The sequence below is a fragment of the Marmota flaviventris genome, chromosome 5, assembly GCF_047511675.1.
Source record: "Marmota flaviventris isolate mMarFla1 chromosome 5, mMarFla1.hap1, whole genome shotgun sequence".
Lineage (NCBI taxonomy): Eukaryota > Metazoa > Chordata > Mammalia > Rodentia > Sciuridae > Marmota > Marmota flaviventris.
The window spans coordinates 49,429,937-49,453,642 of record NC_092502.1 but is presented as its reverse complement, the minus strand read 5'-3'; the positions used below and the strand labels follow the sequence as shown (position 1 = coordinate 49,453,642).

The 23,706-nt window shown below is 33.5% G+C and overlaps 1 protein-coding gene across 4 annotated transcripts in view; it reads right to left on the bottom strand.

Annotated features, from left to right (window-relative positions):
- Nucleotides 1–6,967: 6,967 nt before the first annotated feature.
- Nucleotides 6,968–23,706, bottom strand: part of Hsd17b4 (hydroxysteroid 17-beta dehydrogenase 4) — a 101,691-nt gene continuing 84,952 nt past the window's right edge. For all 4 annotated transcript variants that reach the window (XM_027941125.3, XM_071612206.1, XM_071612207.1 and 1 more), the window contains 4 exons: nucleotides 22,676–22,762; nucleotides 21,501–21,639; nucleotides 14,110–14,237; nucleotides 6,968–9,923 (listed from right to left, as the gene is read on the bottom strand). In XM_027941125.3, coding sequence (XP_027796926.1) covers nucleotides 9,834–9,923; nucleotides 14,110–14,237; nucleotides 21,501–21,639; nucleotides 22,676–22,762 — 444 coding nt within the window. In that variant the 3' untranslated portion in view covers nucleotides 6,968–9,833. The remainder of the gene's footprint in view (nucleotides 9,924–14,109; nucleotides 14,238–21,500; nucleotides 21,640–22,675; nucleotides 22,763–23,706) is intronic.

Sequence of the window (23,706 nt, the reverse complement as noted above, 5' to 3'; positions counted from 1 at the left end):
AAAAGTTAAGCCAGAAAAATAAGAAATACCTATAGCATTTGCAGAGTGGTTCATGAATAAATATTAACAGGATAAAAAAGATGATGCAAGATGGTACTTGATTTGCTACTTGAAAAAAACCAACTGAGTGTTAGTGCCACTCACTGACATAGGGAATGTAGTTAGGACTGGGGCCACTTTATATGAGAGAGTTTTTCTTATTTTACATGTTGCAATCTTTCTGCTCTAATTTTCACAAGGTGTTAATCTCATGGTCAATGAAAAGATACTTTTTTCCTAACACAAAGTTTCCAGTGGCATACAGGCAGGTCTGGTTGGGAAAGCAAAAATGTGCAGTTGTGAACAAGTCACAGTTTTTGAGGACCTGGAACATCTAGAGGAATTGTAGAGTAGGATTGCTTGATTAGGTAAGATGTTTGACAAGTTACAAACTTGTTTGTGGTGGGCATCCATGTACAGGACAATGACTACCCCAGTGTATCGGGCTCTCTTTTAACATAGTTCACTGCATCTCAAAAAAGTGTCTATTATAAGATGCAAACTAATTGCAGAGATGTTAGAATGAGGAAAAAAGGCATCAAGAACTGAAATGTACAGCAAACACAAAGAATTGGTATTGTCCCTCAAGGTCTGTGTTTTTCAAGAGTCAAACAAAAAAGATAGGGAAAGTCCAAGTATAACTAGAATAGAAAAGCAGCTTTCAACTTTCTGTGAATGTAAAGCTTCTTTCCAGTTGACTCACTTTGGGGACATGTTTCCTGCTGACCATTATTAAATTGATATTTAATAAAGTAAAAATAATCAAATTTTATTATGAATAGAGGGATTAGATCTAGATAACAGAGATGAAGATTCTAAATGACATATTGAATGAAGGCTTATCAGGAGAAACTGAGAAATGAAACCAAAGCAGTGAAACCAATGAACACATTTTAGGTGAAGGAAATGAAACTTCACAGGGGCTGGAGTTGTGGCAAAGCACTTGCCTCACATGTGTGAGGCACTGAGTTTGATTCTCAGCACACATATAAATAAATGATTAAGTTAAAGGTTCATCAAAACTTAAAAAAAAATTTAAAAATTGCACAGATAAACAGATCATCTTGATACATTTCTTTAGTTTAATTTGCCAGAAGCAATCACTCTTCTGAAGTAGATGCAAATCTTCAGTTCATGCTTTGTCCCTTTATTATATGTAGATGTAGCCCTAAAAAGTGTTGTGTTTTTAAGATGCTGCGTGAATTACCTCATGCTATAAATTTGTAGAATGTTCTTCTAATTTTGTCAACAGTATCATTTTTAAGTGGGTTACATATTTGTTGGGAAGAGGCCATAAAAATATCTGCTATAGGGGCTGAGTTCATGGCTCAGTGGTAGAGCTCTTACCTAGCATGCGTGAGGTGCTGGGTTCAATCCTCAGCACCACAGAAAAATAAAATAAAGATATTATGTCCACCTAAAACTAAAAAGTAAATATTTTAAAAATATATCTGCTATAAAATGGTAATATTATTTAATTAGCAAAAGAAAATTATAGAATTAATTACAATTGTTAGAATCCAGATATCCACACAGAACAGGAACAAATGTTCCTGAGGCCTTAGCCTCTTCCCAGGCTCTGGCTCACTAAGGTAAAAAACCATAGCCAGCAACATGATCCACACAGAAAGCTCCTGAAGCATCTGAGGAAACACCTGCATTCTTGCCACACTTAAGAACATAGTTAGAAAAGTAGCCCCCCAATCCTTGAAACTATCAGTAAAGGCACAACCTCAAGGAGGTGAAATCTGAATCAGTGCCTTAGGGTCCCTGAATACTATCCTGAACTGGTCTCCAGTATGCTTCTTTCACTCAGTCAACCCTTGAGTCAAATTGCAAACCTTCAATTTATACATTTTGTTTCTTTCTCTTCTCCAGTTACACTCACCAGTGCTGCCAGGACATTGTTAAATAGCAGTAGTGATAGTGGACTAGCGTCCTGTGTATAATGGGGGTTGATCCTTGTGTTTTACCACTAAAGGGCAAGAAAAAAAGTATTACTGAGTTTAGGTTGAAGAAGTATCCAATTATTCCTATCATGTTAAATCTCTTCAACAAGAAGTTGTTGCTGAATTTCTTCGAGTGCCTTTTTTGAATCTATGGAGACAATAATATAGACTTTTATCCTTTTATCTATTCATGTCATCATATTAATTGAGTTTATAATGTTGAATTCTAAGTAGTAAGCTTTTAATGTGCTATTAGAGACTTTCTTATCTTTATTTCAGATGCTTCTATAGACATAAGGTCATTAGTCCATATTTCCCTTGATCCCACCAAATTTGTGAAGTTTAGGTGTCAACATTATACAAATTTTGTGAACAAAGATAGCAATTTTCATTCTTTGCCCTCTGGAACAATACAAATAAGACTGGCATTAACTGTTCACTAAGGGTTTATCTGAATTCACATGTGAATCCTGAGGCCTGGTGATTTGGAAATAGTTCTTAATACTTTCTCTCATTCTCCTATGTCAAACTATTTAGATCATCTTTCTATTATGAGTCAATGATATAAAAAATGATCAATTCATACAGCTTTTCAAGTTCAGCATAGCTGTACAATGGACTCTCCTTTTTTGATTAGTTAAGTCACAATCTTACCTGTTTACTAATTTTTCAAAGAATTAGTCATTTATTTTAGTTTTATTCTAAGTTTTATCATTACTAATTTCTTATGTTTTCCTTTTGTTGGTTATTTTTCTAACTTCTTGAGTCTAATGCTTAATTCATTTCCTTATAGTATTTCTTATAGCTAGTATAAGGATTTTAAACTATGAAACTTTCCTTTGTTACTACTTTAACTCATACTGAAATGTTATGTGATTTCTATGTATTCTAATATGTAGGTATAATTTTATAAAACAAATATATTATACAAGCTCTATAAGTATACCTTTTTCTCCTTTTGTTTGGTTTTTCTACCTCTTCCATTGTAATCACTGTTTCTACCATCCCAACGGCCACAGTAATCTTTTCTAACATAGTATATTGAGATACATTTATCCTGTACTGAAAAAAAAAATACATCTTTAAAAAAAAAATATATATATATATATATTATATATATTATTCAAAACTGAATGAAAGCATCAAAAACTACATTTTGCTTTTCTCACTCAACAGTATCTAGTAATATATTTTTAGTAACTGATTCTGCATTATCTCTATAATACTTTATGGTATTAATGTACCATAATTTATTCATGTCTTCCATTATTGAATATTGCTTTACTTTTAGTTTTATGTTTTCACTAAGAACAGTGCTACAATTATATAATTACATTAAGTATATATACACACCACAAAATGCATAATTATATACATCCTTGTGATTTTTTTTTTTTCCCCTCAAAACTGTGTTTGATGGGAAAGAGATTTGGTTGAGGTGGTTGACAAAATTTTGTTTTGTTTTGTACTGGAAATTGAGCCCAGGAGCACTTTGCCACTGATATATATTCCCAGATCTTTTTATTTTTTCTTTTAAAATTTATTCTGAGAAATATTCGAGAAACTAAGTTGCAGAGTCTGGCCTCAACTTTGTGATACTCCTGCCACAGCCTCCCAAGCAACTGAGATTACAGGCATATGCCACTGTGTACAGGTTGGTTGACAAATGTTTGAGATTTGGAATATAATATTTTATATGATTTTTCATTGTGATTGTACATTGTAATTTATATCACAGGAGAATGTGTGTAAGCTATAGGCAAATACTATACCATTTTATTTAAGGGACTTGAGGTTTTTTGATATCCAAGAAGGTAAGAAGATCTGGGAACCAATCTCCCTTGCACATAAAGGAACAACTGTATGAGTCTTCTATATACTTACATTCTGTAGCAAGAACATTCTTTCTTTATATTACTTTTAAGCAATGATTTTGGAGTTTGAATTATCCTTTTCATTCTGATAGTTTTATTTTATATTTAGAACTTATAGTACTTGTTCATGATTACTGTATATTTTTGTTGATGAGCGGTTCTTCTTATCATTATATCTATACCTGTGCGCTTTTTTTTTTTTTTGCCATAAATTCTACATGCTGTTAAAAAAAATCTATTGAAATTGCCTACAGCCTTTTATTGCTGTTGTTAGTGTTCGGAAGCAAAGTGATATAAAAAAGATTTACCAATCTTTTTCTTTAGATGTGTTATTTTATAGACTATAATTAGATTTTTTTCAGCTATTTTTCCAACATTTAAATTGCAAAAATGTTTTAAAATACGGTAAACTTGGATCAACTGGAATTCATACACTGTTGGGGGTATAAAATTGTACAACTATAGAGATGCAGCAAATTCTTATACAACTACTACACACCTACCCTGTAGCCTTCAACTTCTAGCTATTTATTCAAGAAAAATGAAAACACTTTTTAAGTCTTATGTAAGAATTTTCATAGCAGATTTGGAATAGCCAAACATCCATCAATTAGGGAATGGATAAATGGGTTAGGGTACATAATACAAGAAGTTCCCACTCCACAATTTTAAAAAGTTAACTACTTTTACACTATGCAACATGGATGAACTTCAAAGAAATTATGCTGACTAAAAGAACACATGGTATTGAATAATAGGAAAATTAATATGAGGAGAAATTCAAAACAGTGGTTGTTGGAAGGAAATTTGCATTGACTGGAAAGTGAGGAAACTATGGTAGTTATTCTTGGATCTTGATGGGTGTTTGCATTATCCAGGTGGATGCTTTGGTTGACATTCATTGAATTCTACACTGAAGATTTGTATGTTTGATTTCTGTAAACTTTTTCTTAGAACTAAATGAACATTGACCCATTGCATCCCATTACTCTGTATATCAGACACCTATAAAAACTTAAATTGAGCAATTACAAAAATGTCCTATAAAATTATATGGACAGATTTTTATAGGTGTCCTATAATATAGGACAATGGGACATAATGGGCTAAACTTTTAACTCATGAAATCCATGCTGAAGTGTTAAAAGATAAAGTATACTGATATCTGCACTTAGAAAAGAAGTATGGGTAGATGAATAGATATTTGATGGTGTAAGTTGATCCACATGCTTACAAAGTTTTAGGCATTGTCATCTTTTGAAATTTAACCATTCTGGTTGGTATGCAATATTCTCTTACTTTCCCTAATGATGTCAAAGTACTTTTCCATGTGTTTACTGTTTTTGTATCTTATTTGTTAAGTGTTCAAATATTTTGTCCATTTAGAAAATAGCTTATTAATGAATGTAATTCTTAGTATTTACAAAGATGTGTTTGGGGAATGATATGAAATGTGTGCACAGCAATTTCACTTCTTGACAGTTATCTCAAAAGATTATATACAATCATTTTTTTCATTAATATACTTTATTAGGTTAAAACTAGTAATTTTAGACTGAGATAAAAATCTTAAAAGCAGAAAATACATGAAAAGACAGATTAAATAACAACCAAAAATGACATACAACAGCTATTCTCTGGTAGCTAAAAATTTTATGCATACTTTAATAAAAACAGCAAAACAAATTCCATTAAAAATATGTATAAATAATTTTTTCACTTTTTTGACTCGTTTGGTCCCCTTAACATTTTTTTTTAATTTTTAAAATTCTTTTTTTGATATGTATGATAGTAGAGTGTATTTTGACATGTTTACATGGAGAATAACTTAGAATATTCTAATTAGGATCCCATTCTTGTGAATGTACATGATGTGGCATTCCACTGGTGGTGTATTCATATCTACACATAGGAAAGTTATGTTTGATTCATTCTACTCCTTCCTATTCCCACACCCTCTCCCTTTCGTTCATTCCCCTTTGTCTAATCCACAAACTTCTCTCCCCTCCCACTCAGTGTGGGAGCATTCACATATCAGAACATCTGGCCTTTGGTTTTCTGGGATTGGCTTATTTAACTTAGCATGATGGTCTCCAGATCCATCCATTTACCAGCAAAAGTCATAGTCATTCCTTTTTTATGGCTGAGAAATATCCCATTGTATATATGTATCACATTTTCTTTACCTATTCTTCTGATGAAGGGCACCTAGGTTGGTTCCATAGCTTAGCTATTGTGAATTGAGCTGCTATAAACATTAATGTGGCTGTGTCACTGTAGTATGATTTTTAAGTCCTGAGGAGTGGAATAGCTGGGTCAAATGGTGGTTCCCCAAGTTTTTGAGGAATTTCCATACTGCTTTCCAGAGTGGCTGCACCAATTTGCAATCCCACCAGCAATGCATGAGTATACCTTTTTCTCCACATCCTCATTAACATCTATTGTTACAAGTATTCTTGATAATTGTCATTCTGACTAGGGATGGAATCTCAGTGTAATTTTAATCCCTTGCCACTTATTATTAATAAACATGTTCCTGAAATGCAGTCTTACTTTCATAATGTGACAGTGTACTGGGGATTAAACCCAAGGATGTGCTCCACTGAGCTATTTCTCCAGCCCTTTTCTTAAAATTTGAAATGGGGTCTAATTTGCTGAGGCTGAATTCAAATTTGCAATCCTCCTCCTTACCTCAATCTTCAGAGGAGTATCTGAGATCACAGGTATGCAACACTGTGCCAGGCATCATAATTGTTTAAATAAACGTGGCAATTTATAATTTTGTTTTCAAAAACAATGGTTCTCAACATCTGTGCTAAGGTCCTACCTGGCAGGTTAAATCCAGCGCCTGGCCTATTTATTTTCCAGCTAAGTAAAAATGGTTTTCACAATTTTATAGTTTGTTTTTGTTGTTGTTTAAGGTACAGAGATCAATATGGCCACAGAGCCCAACATACTTATTATCTGGCCATTTAAGAATACGTTGGCCAACTCCTGATTTAAGCCATCTTGTTCTTTACTGATTACTTGTTACTTCAAAAGAAATTAAGGTGCAAAGAACTATTTAACCTCACTTCAAATGACCCTGGTGATATTGTTAGACTGTTTTCTGGTTTAATTTTATGTCTTCCATACTGCCTTCAAAAATTCCCCAGCCAAGGTTCCCTGAACAACACATGTTCTTTGTACATCTCTATTTTTCAGTTCTTTCAGCTGTGCACCCAGAAGTTATATAACCGTCTTAAAAGACGGGTTCTGGATAAGGCTATAAACAGCTCTTATATGGGTTAAATTTTGAATTTTAATGACTCAACATTTTACCAGCTCAGATACTTTCTAAAAGCTATGTTAACCCTGATGACTAGATATCACATAACTGGGCAATATATTACATGTGCCTGTAATATCATTCTAGATTAGTTTTTATCTAAAGCTTGCAACTTTTCTATTTTACCTGTTTGAGTTAAAATTACTTTTCCTCTCCCCTATAAAATATCTTGGTCCAGACTGACCTAAAATGTTCTTCTTTTCAGAAAAATCACTTTCCATAACTGTTATCCTTTAGTTCAGAATTTCTCAGCAAAACTAGATCATCAGTTTTGATACTTTGACAACCTAATGAACAAAGTTAAAATTCAAATCCCTCTCTCCAATTTAAAAAATCAGTTTTCTCCGACTGTTTGCCTTAAACTACATATACAAAGTTGTGTGAGAAACTGTTCCATCAGTGTTGACTGAAAACTACACACAGGTGACACACTTGGTAGGCTTAAGGCTATATACAAGTTTACCAGGTGATAAAGATTAAATAACAAAAAAAATTCAGAAACACTAATGGGACTTTGGTATACATTCTTCTGATACCATATCTAATTTTCTCTTAGGCTACAGAGTTTGGGTTTTCTTATCAGTGTAGAAAAGAGTTAATAAAGCAGGTCCTGAGTATAGCATCCTTTGGAAAGTGTGCAGGGTTGGACCTTAGCTGGTATCTGCAAACATTTGGGGGAAGATTCCTACCATTCCCTTAATGGGTGGCTTTCTTTATCCAAACTGCTCATACAAATAATATGGTTTGTGCTTAAACACCTTTCACTTCAGAATTCAGAGTTCAGAATTATGGTATGTACTCAGAGAGAGGAAGTCTGTGAACAAGCTCACAATGAAAACTTTGGGCAATGAGTCTAATGAATTTTGTTGACAAAGGAAGTCAAAAAGACACAGAAGTCAGACTGGTCCATTTAAGAAGTTAATATACTTCTCATTGGATAGTAAAAGAAGTCAGGATGGTACATTAACAATATTAAATATTTAAAAAGTTAAACAGCATTAAGACTAATAATTAGCTGAACAATATTAAATATTTAAAAAGTGAAACAGCATTAAGACTAATAATTAGCTGCAAAATCTGAATATAAGTAGCTCTCCAACCTTTAAGATTGACAAAGAGGGGAAAGATAATTAAAACTTTCTTAATGTCAGTTTGAGCATCTAAGGTACATATACCAACACTTTCATTAATTTATAGTGATTAATTTTGATTACATTTCTATTGGGACACCAAGCTTTTCCAAGCTCAATAGGAAGAGTTGTTTAATACAATAAAAAAAAACATAATAAGACTGTCACTGCCGTTTTAAAATTCACTTGGAAGAACAGTAGATCATTTTGAACTTAAGTCAATTTCATAATGCTATAGAGAAATTAGACCAAGGGATAACTGCTAAATATGTAGCTTTTCTTCTTATGCCTTCTACTTAACCTATTCAATAAATCACTAATAAGGATATTCTATGCTCCATCACTGTTCTACCTACAATTTCAAATTTCTAAGACCTTCTCCCCTAATCCCTAACTCAAGAATTCCCTCAGTCTATATTCTTTTTCCCTGAAGCAAAGAGCTATGTGTGAGCTCCCCAAATCCCCATCAAGATTGAAGAACATATTCATCCACCTGCGAGAAAGATTATCAACTGAATATATGCCTACTCCAGGAATTACTCTGTGTAAGGTCAAGGTCCCTTTGTAGAGTAGATCATAAAGAATACCTAGTTACAGGACAATGCTGAAGGGCCGCCCCAACTTCAGAGGTCCCCAAAAGATCAGTTGAGGTCTTGTGGTAATTATACCACAGCCTAACTTCCTTTGCATCAAGCCCTGCTTCCTTTGCTTCCCCTGACAGTTGAGGATCCTAAAGGCATGCCCAAATCAGCTTTCTGCCCTTGAATCTCCATCCCAATCTGCTTCCCAGAGAACCCTACCTGTAACAGCAATCCACATGTGCTTCTCATGCTGCATAAAAGAGATTTACTTCATAACTGACCTGAGTATTCCATTTGTTGATGGTCATTTCTGTAGACAATCCATCAAAGGAACATTTCCCAGACACCTCATCTGAGGGAAATGGGAAAAGTCATGACAGCACTTGTTTGTGACTATTATTTAAGACTATTGATTAAGTAAGAAAGCTATATCCTTGCTAGATTTACAAACAGTATGAGAAAGTACACAATTTCCAGCAAAGGGAAGATGAGAAAAAAACTACTTGGGAGCACAGACTTTTCCCTTGCCTAAAAGCATAACAATGTTATATAGCAAAGAGTGAGAAATAAGTACATATGGGAGTATCAATAAATTAGAGAACAGAAAATAAGTGTAAAAGATATCACAGTAGCTTTTATTCACTTAATTTTTTCTTTCAGCTTATAAATTCTATCCCAAATTCTAAAGAAAATGGACTTGAGTGAAATTTTTTTTATTATGAAGATACAGTTCGAAGAACAGAAATAATTATAAGCTAGCTTATTGTTCCTTGTAAAAATAATATGTGCAAAATTAGTAGAAATTGAAAATCTGAAAATGTTAAGCATCTTCCATATCTTAGTTTTGATCATTTTTGCAGAATAATCAAATAATACTTAAATGAAGAAAGTATCTAATTATTCTATCTTTATTACTAATGCAGTATGCCCCCTCAGAGCTTGGCATAGTCTTTAAGAATCATCTGGAGTTTCTGGCTCAGCATGATATTCCCTCTGGCCTTCAGTCGGCCACTAAAGAATGCCTGGGAAGGAGAAAGGAAAAGAGATGTCAACTGTTATCATGTTACATTTGCCCATTTTTTAAAAAAAATGACTGTTCAGACTGAATACAATTATTAAAAATTCTGGACAACAAAGGCAACTTTTATCTTACAAAGACTCCTATGTATTTTAGAAAAGATGGAATAATTTATCTAAAGAAACAGTACTCCCAGACCTATCACAACCCACACTTATAACTGGTTTTGCTCTGCTCCTACAAGTGGAGATGAATATTTTATTAAGGATAATATTTACATCAATTCAGAACTTTAAAAGCAGATTAAAGAGATTTACTATATCTTAATGAAATAGCCATACAATGACAAAATAAGATAGTGTAGCTCTGTGGTGAACACATCATGGCTCCAACACCAGAGCACCAATTAAAATCCAGGATCTGGCACTTAATAGCAAAGTGAACTTAGTATTTCTGAGCTCCAGTCTCCCAGCTATTTAAAAAAAAAAAAAAAAAATCAAGACAACAGTACCTAAAGAACACAACTCTATTGTGTAAGTTAAGAGAAATAAAGTGTGAAGTGCTTAGGTTAATGTCTATATGTTGTAAGAATGTATTGAGCTCATCATTACCAAGCAAAAGGCTGGCATGCTAAGAAAAAGTTCCCATTTGGCCTTTACCTGAGATGATACAGAAACTTGTCTGGGTAACTGCTGGGAGCCATTAGCCAAGTAGGTATGACAATTTCCTTGCCAGCGTACCCCATGTTGCAGTGACATTGAATGTAGGTGACCTTGCTCAAGGACCAGGGCGGATTAGGGTGTTCCCAGTTTAGGATAATCGGGTTTAGGGCCTTCCAGGTTTAACATTATTCCTGCTGGGAATAGGGCGTATCCTGCTGCCTGAGTTCCCCTTGAGTTCTCACGGGATTCAGACAATATTTTTTGGGAGATAGAAGCCCAGTGGAGGTGGATTTTGGGCAGAGAACGTGGATTTCCCCAGAACGTGATTGTAGACGGCTGGTGTGAGTTCGGGAATAAAGAGTTGCTGTTTGAATCTACAAGCTGCGTGGTGGCTCGTGATTGTGTGCCCAGCCAGACTGCGGCATTTGTGCCCAGCCAGACTGCGGCAGGTAACTTAAGTTGTCCCTCAGTATAAATTCCCTACCATAAAATAAAAATAATCACAGTCTTTATAGCTTGAGAATATATGAAATGTGAACTGAAAAAGAAGTTATTAGATTTTTAGCTAACTTAAAAAATAGAAATATTTATACATATTTAGCATTATAAAGCAGATCCATAAATACAATCTCACTTAAGATACACAACCACCTATTTGAGGTAGGTACATTAAAAGTTCTCATCCCCATTTAAAAGATGAAAAAAACAAGTTCAAAGACTTTTAAATAATAAAATAATTTTAAAAATAACTATTTTTTTCCTCAGTTTCATGGGTCATTGCTTTTTCTTAAGTTTGTCCAAAACAGCCTGATTAATAAGACTTATCTAAAATAGTCCCCCTACCTTGTTATATTCTAACACAAGGTATGTCAAACTAAGGCCTGAGGGCCAGACCTAATCTCTTACTTGTTTTTGGAAATAGTTTTATCGGAACATAGACACTCCCAATTGTTTCCACATTAATACTACAATGAAAGCTGAAGAGCTACAACTGAGACCATGGTTATGGTTTTGATGTGTCCCCAAAAGTTCATGTGCAAACCAATGCAAAAAGGTTGAGAAGACAATATTAGGTTATGAGAGCCTTAACCAATCAGTGAATTCCTGACAGGGATTAATTGAGTGGTAACTGAATGGTAGGGTAAGGCTAAGTAGGCAGGAATTGGGGTGTGGCTTTGGGTTATATATTTGTATCTGGCAAGTAGAGACCCATCCCTCTGCTTCCTGATCACCATGTAAGCTGCTTCCATCTGCCATACTTTTCTGCCATGATGTCCTGCCTTACCTTGAGCCCAGAAAAATGGAGTCAGCTGTCTATACCTTAGACCTCTGAAACTGTTGAGTCCCCAAATAAACTTCTCCTCCTTTAAAATTATTCTGATCAGGTCTGTTAGTCACAGCAGCGAAAAAGCTGAATAAAACAACCATCTTACTCCTAAAATGTACAACACTTACTATGAGACACACGGGAAGTTTGCCAAACACTGCTCCACCCATTACTCTGCCTTATTTTTCTTTATATAAAAGATTCTATTTATTTCCTATTAGTGCTCCAGAACTAAGCTCCCCATGGTAGAAGCATTGCCTTATTCACTGCTAACTAGAATCTGAGACAGATTAGGTACCATATAAATTCCTGGAAAGGAATTAACAGAGCACTCAATGCCAAAAACTATGCTAAGCTCTTCATTTATATTATTGGATTTAGTTCTCAAAAACAATACTTGGGGATCATTACAATTATCATACTCATTTTTGAGACCCTAAGATTAAGTGATAGAGCCAAGATTCACTCTATATGATGCTGAAAACCAAATTGTGAACAACTGTATTTCCCAATTCTTTTCAAATTAGTCCTTACATTCTGGAAAATAAGTATATATTCTCAGCTAGTCAAACCACTCTGTTCCTTACAAAGCGACGTAGTTTTTTTTTTTTTTTCTAATAAGCATTATGCTTTGCTTATAAGGTTAGTCACTGCTATTCTGTACTATAGGTTATGATTATAAACAGTCTGTTTTGCTGCTATGCGAAAACTATTTCCTAATAATTATTTATTCAATCATTTGTTTGAACCTCTTCATTCTAAGAATCGGTTAATTCTCTTGCAGTTTCCAGTTACATAATCATGAATTGAAAATAACAAAATTTTCTCCTCTATTCAAACCGCCATGGCTAATCCTGTGTGTGTGTATGCACACGTGCTTGTGTGTGCACGCATTGGCCAAAAGTTTCAGAATATTAATGGTCAGAGAAGACACTCTTGCCTTAATGACTTTCTACTTTCCACTGAAAGGTCTCTAAATGTTTCACCTTGAGTAATATATTGACTGTTATGTTGAAAGATCCTATCTCTAGTTTTGAAGAAATTCTTAACCTTACCAGATCAATCATACCTAATCCAAAAATCTGAAATCCAAAACATTTGGGGGGTGGTAGGGAGCGTAGAGGGGGTGGTAAAGTGGATTGAACCCAGAGGTGCTTAACCACTGAGCCACATCCCCAGCCTTTTTTTTTTCCCCTTTGAGACAGGGTCTCACTAAGTTGCTGAGGTTTGGCTTTGAACTTGCACTTCTCCTGCCTCAGCCTCTAGGCCAACGGCATTACAGGCATGTATCACCACACCCGGCTGAAATCTTAAACATCTTTGAGCTATATGTCAACACTCAAAAAGTTTCAGATCTTGCAATATTTCAGATTTTTGGATGAGATGCTCAACTAGTGAATTTATGCAAATATTCCAAAATTTTCTGATCCTAAGCATTTCTAGTAAGAAATATCAACCTCCTTACCAAGAATGAGTATCTAATAGTATTTGCTAATATCATTTTTTAAATTTTTTTAGGAATTTAATTTGTTTTAATTAGTTATACATGACAGTATAATGCATTTATGCACTTTGATATATCATACATGGGATATAATTTCTCATTTTTGAGTGTTTATGTTGCAGAATCATATTGGTCATGTAGTCACATATATACATAAAGTAATAATATCTATTTCTTTCCACTCTCTTTCCTATTTCCACATCCCCTCCTTTTCCCTCCCATCATTTCCCTCTACCTAATCTAAGGTAACACTATTCTTCCCCAGGGCCCCCCGCCTTATTGTGAATTTGGTTCTGTGGGATTGGCTTATTTCGCTTAACATGATATTCTCCAACTCCAACCAATTACTGGCAAATGCCATAATTTCACTCTTCTTTAAAGCTGAATAATATTCCATTGAATACCACATTTTCTTTATCCATGGGTTTTTACCTCTGAACTAATGACATAATAGATTCAAAAGTCTAGGTATGGTTTAATCTTTGTTTTTTCTATAAGGAATATCACCCAAAATTTCAATTTTAAAAAATGTCAACTGAAACTCTATTTAAAATTACAAATGACTTGTCTTCCAGAATACTGGTACCAACTGTGTTTCCTTCAGATTTGTTTGAAGCAATTTGGAATCAGCTCAAAAACTATAATTGTCAAACAAGAAGGAATAATGATGAACAAATGAAAAATTTGAGAACATTACCTTCTGAGGGTCAAGCTTGCCCAGAACTACCTGCATGAAATCATCATCTGAAATTATGATAGTCGTATCAGCACAGCCTTTTGCAGGGCCTTTGTATACTTTTCCAGATTCATTTTTCAGGTCAATTGCTGGGAAAAACAGGAAGAAACCAATGTGTATCACATTTTTCTTCACAAGTGAGGGTATAAGTAGCTAGCCAAATGCAAACAATTTTTAGAGTTTCCAAGCTAATGTGGTGCTTATTCTATCAATAGATTACATATTATCTGTCATTTAGAAAATCATTTCTTAGATGCATTTTTTATGAACTAATGTAGAGTAAGATATTCTAAGGAATAAAAGTAGCTGGAGTATATATAATTAAGGCCTTTAAGTTCAAATAGACTACGGTAAAAAATGGAGAAAACTTAAATTTCAGAATAGTTCCTAACTGCAGGGACTGTGGGACACAATCTAGTCACCTTTCAAGTACTTGAATTCATTAAAGATTTCACATATGAATAGTAAAATAATAAAAATAGATTTGAAAAATACTCTAGTTATAATTACTACTTATTTATAATTTTTTTGAGTTTTTAAATTAGCTTCTCTTCCTTAAAAAAAAAAAAAAAAAACTTTTTGACACAAGGATTAACTGTCCCAGAAATAGACTGGGTAATTATTTAAAAATTTACCTCAACATTTATAGAGCATTATACCAAGTTATACCTTAGAAAGTTTAAGCTGCCTTGTATGATCCAGACCATACATACAGGAAAACTAATTCCACTCATCCAGCTTCAACCTATGAACACACCGCCTCTTGCTCCAGTGGGGGAGCTACAATTGCATCTCTCTTCCTGGAGAGTAATACAAAATTCCTGACTTAAGAGTCTGGGAAAAGCTATAAATGCTTAATTACTATATTCTGGTTAGCAAGCCCTGCTGCAAAGAGAAAATTACATAACACCAATATTGCACAGAGGAAATTTTGCTAACTACGCTTAAAAAAAGGGTGGGGGGATAACTGTTACCTTGGGAAGGGGAAATGGCAAAGCAGGATCACCATTTCACTTTGCATACTTCACTCACTTCACTAAGTTTCTTATGGGTCAGGAACTATGAGGTACTACAAGTATAATATGTACGGCTCTGTTCTTAATGACACTTCTGTGAAAATATATTCTAATGTATATATCTGTATAGTTTAAAATAGAGGGCATGGAGTGGGAGAGAATGAAAAGAAAGACTTTGATGGTTTTAATTCTGCACAAGTAAGGCTAAGGCCTACAGTATATATACTGCTAGATAAACAAAGGTATAGATATACATCTCTCTCAAGGATAAAGCTGGACACCACATACCTTAGTGCTACAGTGCAGGAGTGAGGCTTTGTTAATTATAGTTTTTACCTGTCCACTTGCCCTCTCACTCACTTAGGCTGTTTTACCTGCTGCTTTGTAGCTAAGACTCTTGTTAATGATAAAACTTTTCTTTTTCTTTTATTTTTTTATTAGTTGCTCATGACAATACAATGATCTTGACATATCATACATTTGAATCAAATGGGGTATAATTTCTCATTTTTCCAAGTGTACAGGTTGCAGAATCACATTGGTTATACAGACACATGTATTTACATACAGAAAGAAAGCTAATAACTAATGCTGATAAAAGACTAACAAAGGGCTAGTTCCTGCAAAAATCCAGGAATGGAACAACTAATTCCACAGTGGCTCTGGTCATGGTCTACAACATGGTTCATACAGAAGAATAATCTAACACAATCACCTTGAATCTACAGGTACCTGTGAGGTCAGGGTTAATCTTATAGTAGAAATGAAGAAACTGATTGCACTTACTTTCTTTTAGTGGTAAATTTATTTTAAATGTTTTACAAATGTTAAACAAAAAGTTACAAAAAGATATTAAGATAAACAAGTCACATAGAAGATGGAAAGCCATAATTGTTTTAAGTGGTTTATAAAAGATGCTTTTATGTGTACTTTTGAATAGTAAATGCACATGGGTATGTAATCAGGAGGTGCCACTGGTAAGGGAGAAACAGTCACCATTGCTAGGGAAATAGAGACCTTAGATATCTCTCCAATTTTCTTTCCAAAGACTTTTTTCTTTAAATGCACGAGATACTTTTCTGAATATCAATCCAAAATTTGAACAAATATGCTTAAATTTTAGTTTATATTCAAGTCAAGAAACCCTAAAGGGTGATCTGATTTGACGTTAGAAGATGAACACCAAACCAGGAAGCTGTGTGTTCTGATGCTCAAATGCTATCCTCAAGAATGATTATATTCACCAGTTCTCAAATTCTTCCACACTATGGCAAATTTTCAAGAGTAAAAATAAGTGACATCTAGCATTCAAAGGATATCTTCATCTAGTCACTATAATAAACACTGAATAATTAATTATACATAATAAATGTCTGGGTTTACTCCAGTTATTAGACTTACCCCTATACAATTACAGTATATAATTTTTTAAAAAAACTCAGTACTTACCAAACAATATTTAAGGAAATATAAATAGTATTTGTATAATCCTGCTATCTAAATATAAATTCCACTATATTACTATAGTGGAAAAGATTACAAATATATGAAAGGAAGCAAAGTTTAAATCAAGTAGGAAAACAACTAAATTCCTCAATACCAACTGGTTTAAGCTGATTATTCTAAAGAAAACAAATCATATTTTGCTCAGCAACACTATCTTTAGCACATGAAAATAAATCTTTGCAAAAAAGTTTCAGTAGTATGGCTATTCTACAGATATTGGATATACTCAACACATATTTTTCTATTAGAAAGCATGGGATTGTTATTTGTATATCAAATTCTAAGTTTATCTTGTTTAGTGACAAATGGAAATATTAGAGCCACTGTTCTATAAAGTGAACAGGAACAACAAATCTCCAGTACCAACACATATTTTCCCTCCATTTTCTTCCTGTATGCCATTAAGCAAGATAGCAAAACTAATGTTCTCATTTCCAACTAGTAATTCCTTGAACACGGTTTCCAGCCTCCAGCTGTGAACTTACACAGAAACAAAGTGCCCACAATCTAGTTCTACTCTTAGCTGACTCTAGTTTGGATATCACAGCTCATTGTCTTTTCTCCCCAAATTCTCTCTTCTTTTTTCATTTTGCAATTCTAGTAATAGTCAACAACCTCAAACACACAGCATTAATTTAGATTCTTGTTCCTCTTTTTCAGACATTACTAGTAGCCAACAAATCAATTCTATCTTAGTTAATATTTCACATAGGTCTTCTCCTCCCTATTATTTTATTTAGGTCTTTTATTCCTTTTCTCTGCAATCCAATAATCCTTGTTTACTTGACCCTGCTATTTCAATTTTTCTGACACAGTTTCTAATAATTAGTCCTGGGGCAGTCTTTTTATGTTTATGGTACCCGACCTCATAAAGAATTTGGCACACAGTGAAATACACAAATACTTGTTGACTGAACCAAATCTCCCATTCTCTGAAAGCTAAAGACACTTTCTCCTTGTCTCTTCCCATATGTGCCATGAGAATTATTTATATAAAAGTACGGATTCATAATACCTTATCTGAAGTGCCTCCAACTGCATGTTTTAGAATTCAGAATTTTTCAAATTTTAGGAAAAAACTGATACACAAAATATGATACATATAATATCTACATATTATACCTCTGGAATTCTTTTCTATGAACAAATTATTTCTACTCTTGACTAATTCACCTTAGGTGAGTTAAATAAAAGAAATAACATCATAGAAGTTCAAGTTATGCTGTGCCAGCAGAAAAAAGGAGGGGGGAAAAAAACTTTCCATTTTCAGAGTTTTGGAGTTTTTAAAGTTTCAGATCAGAGTAACTATGTTTTAATTTTCAGGAGCACAGTTGTAAGTAGAGTCTTATTCTTTTACCTTACTGTGTGAGCTCTGAGTCTGTCATCTTTCATTTCCTCTAAAGTTTTACTGTTGCACAGAACAACAGAACAGAATTCACTAGGACAATTTTGGTTGATTTTAGAAATTAGTAATAATAAATACCATAATATATAATTTAGGGACTTGAGTTGTGGCTCAGTGGTGCTTGCCTAACACATGTGAGGCATTGGGTTCAATTCTCAGCACCACATTAAAAAATAAATTGAAGATACCTTGTTCATCTACAACTAAAAAAATTTTTTAAAAATCTTATATATAAAATGTTTCAATGGCACCCTATGTTACTATATATTTCACTCATATTAAAAAGAAAATGTCACTATCCTTACAATAGACCTATTTTAATAGAAGGTAAGGCATACAATCTTGGTACTTTAGATAGAATGGCTGCCTTTTCTTTGAACTGTTTTCTTCATGGCTTTTAGTCTTACTAAAACATGTAGTTACGCTAATATGTGTTATAGTACTAAAAGCTAGAAAAAGATTAAATCATAGCCCTTTCTGAGTTAAGCACAAGATCAAGTGGAAGGTAAAACACAATTATGAGTTGTGTTTTTCCTTGTGTGACCTCTAGTAACCTCTAGTTACTTACAGAAGCACCACCTATGAATAATGCTTTTATTAATTCTAAATCTATACTTATGATCAAAAAATTAGCCCCTGGTGCAAGTGAGAGATGACTTCCTTTCCAAAAGCACTTCATTGAGGCCTTCTCTCTGACTTTCTACACCTCTCAGGTCTGCCCTTTTGGCCCATAGAGAAGAGGAAGGACTCTGGATTATCTCAGCTTTGCAAGGCAAAAGCCACACTGCCCTCACCCAGGCAACCCTCCTGCTATGTAGCAATGAATGACAGGCCGGAGAGAAAAAAATCCTCCCCAAGAAGAACAGCTAATAATCCCCCTCCTCCATAATCAAAACCAACACAGTTCCAGGTAACACCAGAACTCTTCTAATTCTCTCTAGACTTAGACTAATTTAGTTTGAAAAGACTTCCCCAAACACACACATTGCCCAAAGATGTTGGCTATCAAATAAATGGGTGAATGTTTTTCAAAGTTTTAAGATCGATTTGATTATTGGCTTTGATAAATAAGAACCCAAAGAGGAGATGCAGGGAAAAAAAAAAGAAAAAACTATATGGCATCAATAATTAGCAATTAACAAAATCCCAATATTCCCAGTGAAATCATATAGGGGAAGGGCTTTTCCTAGATTACCTACATTTAAAAATTACCTTTAAGAGCATTTTCTAATATTGTCTGTGAATAAAGTATCACCAAAAAAAAAAAAAGTGGAGAATCTTATGTATTATCAACATATTACAGAAAATTATCATTTGTCTAAAGTGAACCACCAGTGTTTTCAATAATCCTGTGTTTTCTAACTCTAACATACTTTCATCCATGGTGAAAAGATGAATTCCAACTTGGAAGAAGGAAAAAATAATTATAATGATGGCATCTATGTATACACTGTTAATCTATGAAGTTATTTCAAAAAATTAGGTACTCTGAAAAATAATTGAGAAATAAATACACATTACATTTTTGTCCTCTTTTATCTCCTTTCGGAATTAACCTCCTGTAAGCACAAATGACTTTCAGAAGAACAAAAATCTTCAAAAGGTGAAATGTGGATATTGTAAGTGTATGTCCTTACTTTCTTCTTCATACCAATTTATATGAAGTTCTATATAATGAACATATGCTGCTTAAAAAGAATAGCAAACACTATATTTAAAAGAAAATTATTTATATTTAACCAAAATCAATTGGACAGAACTTCAAAATATTTCAGTTGATTTAAATATTTCAAGGTTAAAATACTCTAAAACATATAAGTAAAGTCACACAACAGATGCAAAAAAAGTTTTAATTTTTGTTCTAAGCACTAATAGTGATTCTTCAGTTGTAATGAGTAATAAAATAATGTAATTTTCAAGGCAATTAAATGGGTACCTTTAAAGAACAATCTTAGAATAAAAATAATAGAAACTGTCATATTAGCGTCTGCTCTGTAAGTAAAAATCCAAAACATTTTTTTGTGTAAAACAGGTACATTAGGTACAGGGTGTACAAATGACAAGTGAAAAGATGTTTCATTCTACCAATTGCAGGGTATCAAAAGCACAGCCTACAGAACTTGCACTGAGGTACCAACATGGTATTCTATACTTATACATTGCCCCAGAGAAGAGTTAGAATCAGATTTGAGTCAGGTCTAAAATTTTAGATGGTCCTGGAGTATAAGCCAATCACAGATCTCCTCCAGGAGTTCCATGTCATTCCAGAGGCTCCTAGCCATCTCAACCACATGGGATCTCACTGTGTCTCACAATTATGAAAGGAAAAAGCTTTGAGTTAAAAACTACTCTGGATACTGTGCTGCTTTTCTTCTATTAATAGATAGGTTCAAGGGACCAGCGCTGCTTGACTAGTAGTGAAAGAATCCTGTCCTTTGGGACTTTCAGGTAGAAAAGCATGAGAAATCAAAGTTTCAGTGAACATTCACTGGCATATCATATTTCTTTTAACAACTCTAGAGGTTAAAATACTCTAAAACACAAAAGTAAAGTCACACAACAGATGCAAAAGACCTGGTAAAAATTTTTCCTGTGATCATTTTATCCTCTAATTTCACTTTATAAAATGGTACCAGGGTCTTTTTGGACCTCCATACTAATAAAATATATATAATTGTTTTCTTTCTGCAGCAAGTTGATTTAACTAAGTGTTTATATTTCTAATGTGCCACTCTAATAGATAATTTCCCTAAACAAATAGTAACTTAGGATTATAATCTTTACATACCAAGAAAATAATTATGATCTTATGCCAATAATGGAAATATAAGTATACTAGCCCCTTATATAAAAAGGTACAGCCAGGCATGGTGGCACATGCTTGTAATCCCAGTAGCTCAGGAGGCTGAGGCAGGAGGATCCTGAATTCAAAGCCAGTCTCAGCAACTTAGAGAGACCCTGTCTCTAGATTTAAAAGAGTTGTGGATATGACTAATGGTTAAGCACCCCTGGTACACCCCCCATAAAAGGGTGTTGAATTTCCATATATCCTATGCACATGTTCCCATATATCATCTCTAGATTATTTACAGCACCTAATCCAGTGTAAATAGTTGTTTAAGGAATAATGACAAGGAAAAATATCTATAGATGTTTAGTATAGATGCAAGCAACACAACCCTAACTGCATTTTCAATCTGTGGTTGATAAAAATCCTTGGATGTGGAACCTATACATATGGAAGTACCAACTGTACTAATTCTAGGTATTTATAATGAAATCCTCAACATGAATGTTTTTATTGTTATCTTACAAATCTTAAGACGTAGGAATTACTTACCTTCAAAAAGACTATCTCTATGACAAGGGTATTTTATTTATGAAGAGTTACCTCAGAAAATTATAAAGTCGGGGATATGACTTACTCCACTTAGCTGCAATGTCTCCACCTTTAGTGATATGCCACTCAAATACAGCTTTTACTTTCTTTACCACCTCACGCCCAACTTCCTTAAGGCGCCGACCTATTTCCTCAAACACAAGAGTACTTTGAAGCTCTCCACCCTAACAAAAGGAGAAAATTTATTTTAAAAGTTCTGTAAAAATAACACAAAAATGACTACAAATATGTGTGGTATAAAATTGATTTTTAAAAACTGCACGTAAAACAAATTTTTTTTTTCATAGTAGGCTTCTTTGACACTCATGTCACCCAAAACCTTAGTTCTTTTAACAAGATTCTAATTTTATCAGCATTCAAACATAATATTTTTAAAGAAAACTAGGAACTGGATGATATATGTCCAATTGTCCAGAAAGGCAATCAACTTCTGTGGTCTGATCTTTATAAAATGGGACTAAATTACATGATAACTAAATTACATGATGACTAAAATCAGAAGCTCTAAAGCTTCTGAGTTTTGTTTTAGACAACAGGTATTGAACCCAGGAGCGCTTAACCACCAAGTCATTTCCCCAGCTCTTTTTTATTAGACAGGGTCTTGCTGACTTGCTTAGGGCCTTGCTAAGCTGCTGAAGTTGGATTTCAACTCTCAATCCTCCTGCCTCAGCCTCCCGAGTCACTGGGATCACAGGCGTGTGCCATCACACCCAGCTTCATAAGTTTTTGATCTTGGATAATTCCTGAGATTTTAATTTTCAGTTTATGACAAAAAAATTAAAGATCATAGTATATAAAAATCTCAATATTATCAAATTAATATTTTAGAGACAGAATATAAGTATTTTTATCAAATCTCAGCGTGTTGAGAGAATACAAATTTTTTAATTTAAAAAAATGCTATTTTCATACCTGCATACAAATAAAAAAAATATTTTTCTCAAATATTTTCTCAAACAATTGATTTGTTAACTAAGAAAATTAATTATCTTGAAAGATAACAATAACCTACAAACAAAAATCTTTTTAAGAATTTGTAAGTTACCAAAATATTCCTTATTCCAGGTTTGAATTGGTGTCCTTTAATAATTATCTTTTTATACCTCTTAATTTTCTAAGACACACTGAACATTCTTAAGTTGATCTTAACCAAAATTCATAAATAAGTCAGTGATTTATATACCAGTTTTTATAACCTACCTCAGAGGGTGTCTTAGCTGAAATATCTAATTTGGGCACAAGATCCACATATGCATTTGAAATGACAATGTCTCCAGTTTCTTGGACCTTATAAGGGCAAAAAACAAACAAACAGGACAGGAGGAAGTTCATTCCACTGATTTCGATGCAAATAAAATTTCATTTTAAAATGCTATATATATGTCATTTAAAAGAAATTTGTTTCATGTGATAAAAGTTAATAAATGACAAGATGAATAAATCTGAAGTCCTTCTGATTTTAATATAATTGTTATTAACGCTGCTGCGGAGACCTTTAAAAAAACAACAACTATAAACAGGTCCCATCCCCCAAACTACCAATTTAAATTGGTTTGGAGTGCAGCCTGGAAGTTGGTATTTTGAGATTTCCCCCCCCCCCCTGGAACACACAGAAAGCCGGAATAAAAAGTACCAAATTCCTGAAGAGTAAAAGACAGAGTACAATGTCCACATACAGTATACTCAGAGTACATTTGTTCTGTTAATATGGAATAAAAATAGCTAGAAACAGATCATAGTGGTCTTTTTAAAAGTATTAATTCTAGTTTGAACTTTTAGATAACAAGTACACACAGCATAAACTAAATGTCTAAATAGCCTTTTGCCAAAACAGTCATTAAAGGAATTCTAATTCTTCCTTTCAAATTATTCCAATGGCTATTTCACAGAAATTATCCTATCCTTTTGTATCAATACCAATAAGTTTAAGGAAGCACTTATTAAAACTTCGATTTTTAACAATCAAGAACTATGTAATGTTTTGAACAACTAATAATAAAAAAAAGAATTGTAATGCAAAAAAACCCCAAAGTACATGTATAAAGGCATAAATTAGCATGAACATAGTTTATATACAGAGATATGAAAAATTGTGCTCTATGTGTGTAATATGAATTGTAATGCATTCCCTGCGGCCGTGTATTTAAAAAAATAAAATAAAATAGATTTTTAAAAAAAGAAAAAGCTCATTCTCTCTTAATTACTTCCCTTCATACTTTAGAGAAAAAAAT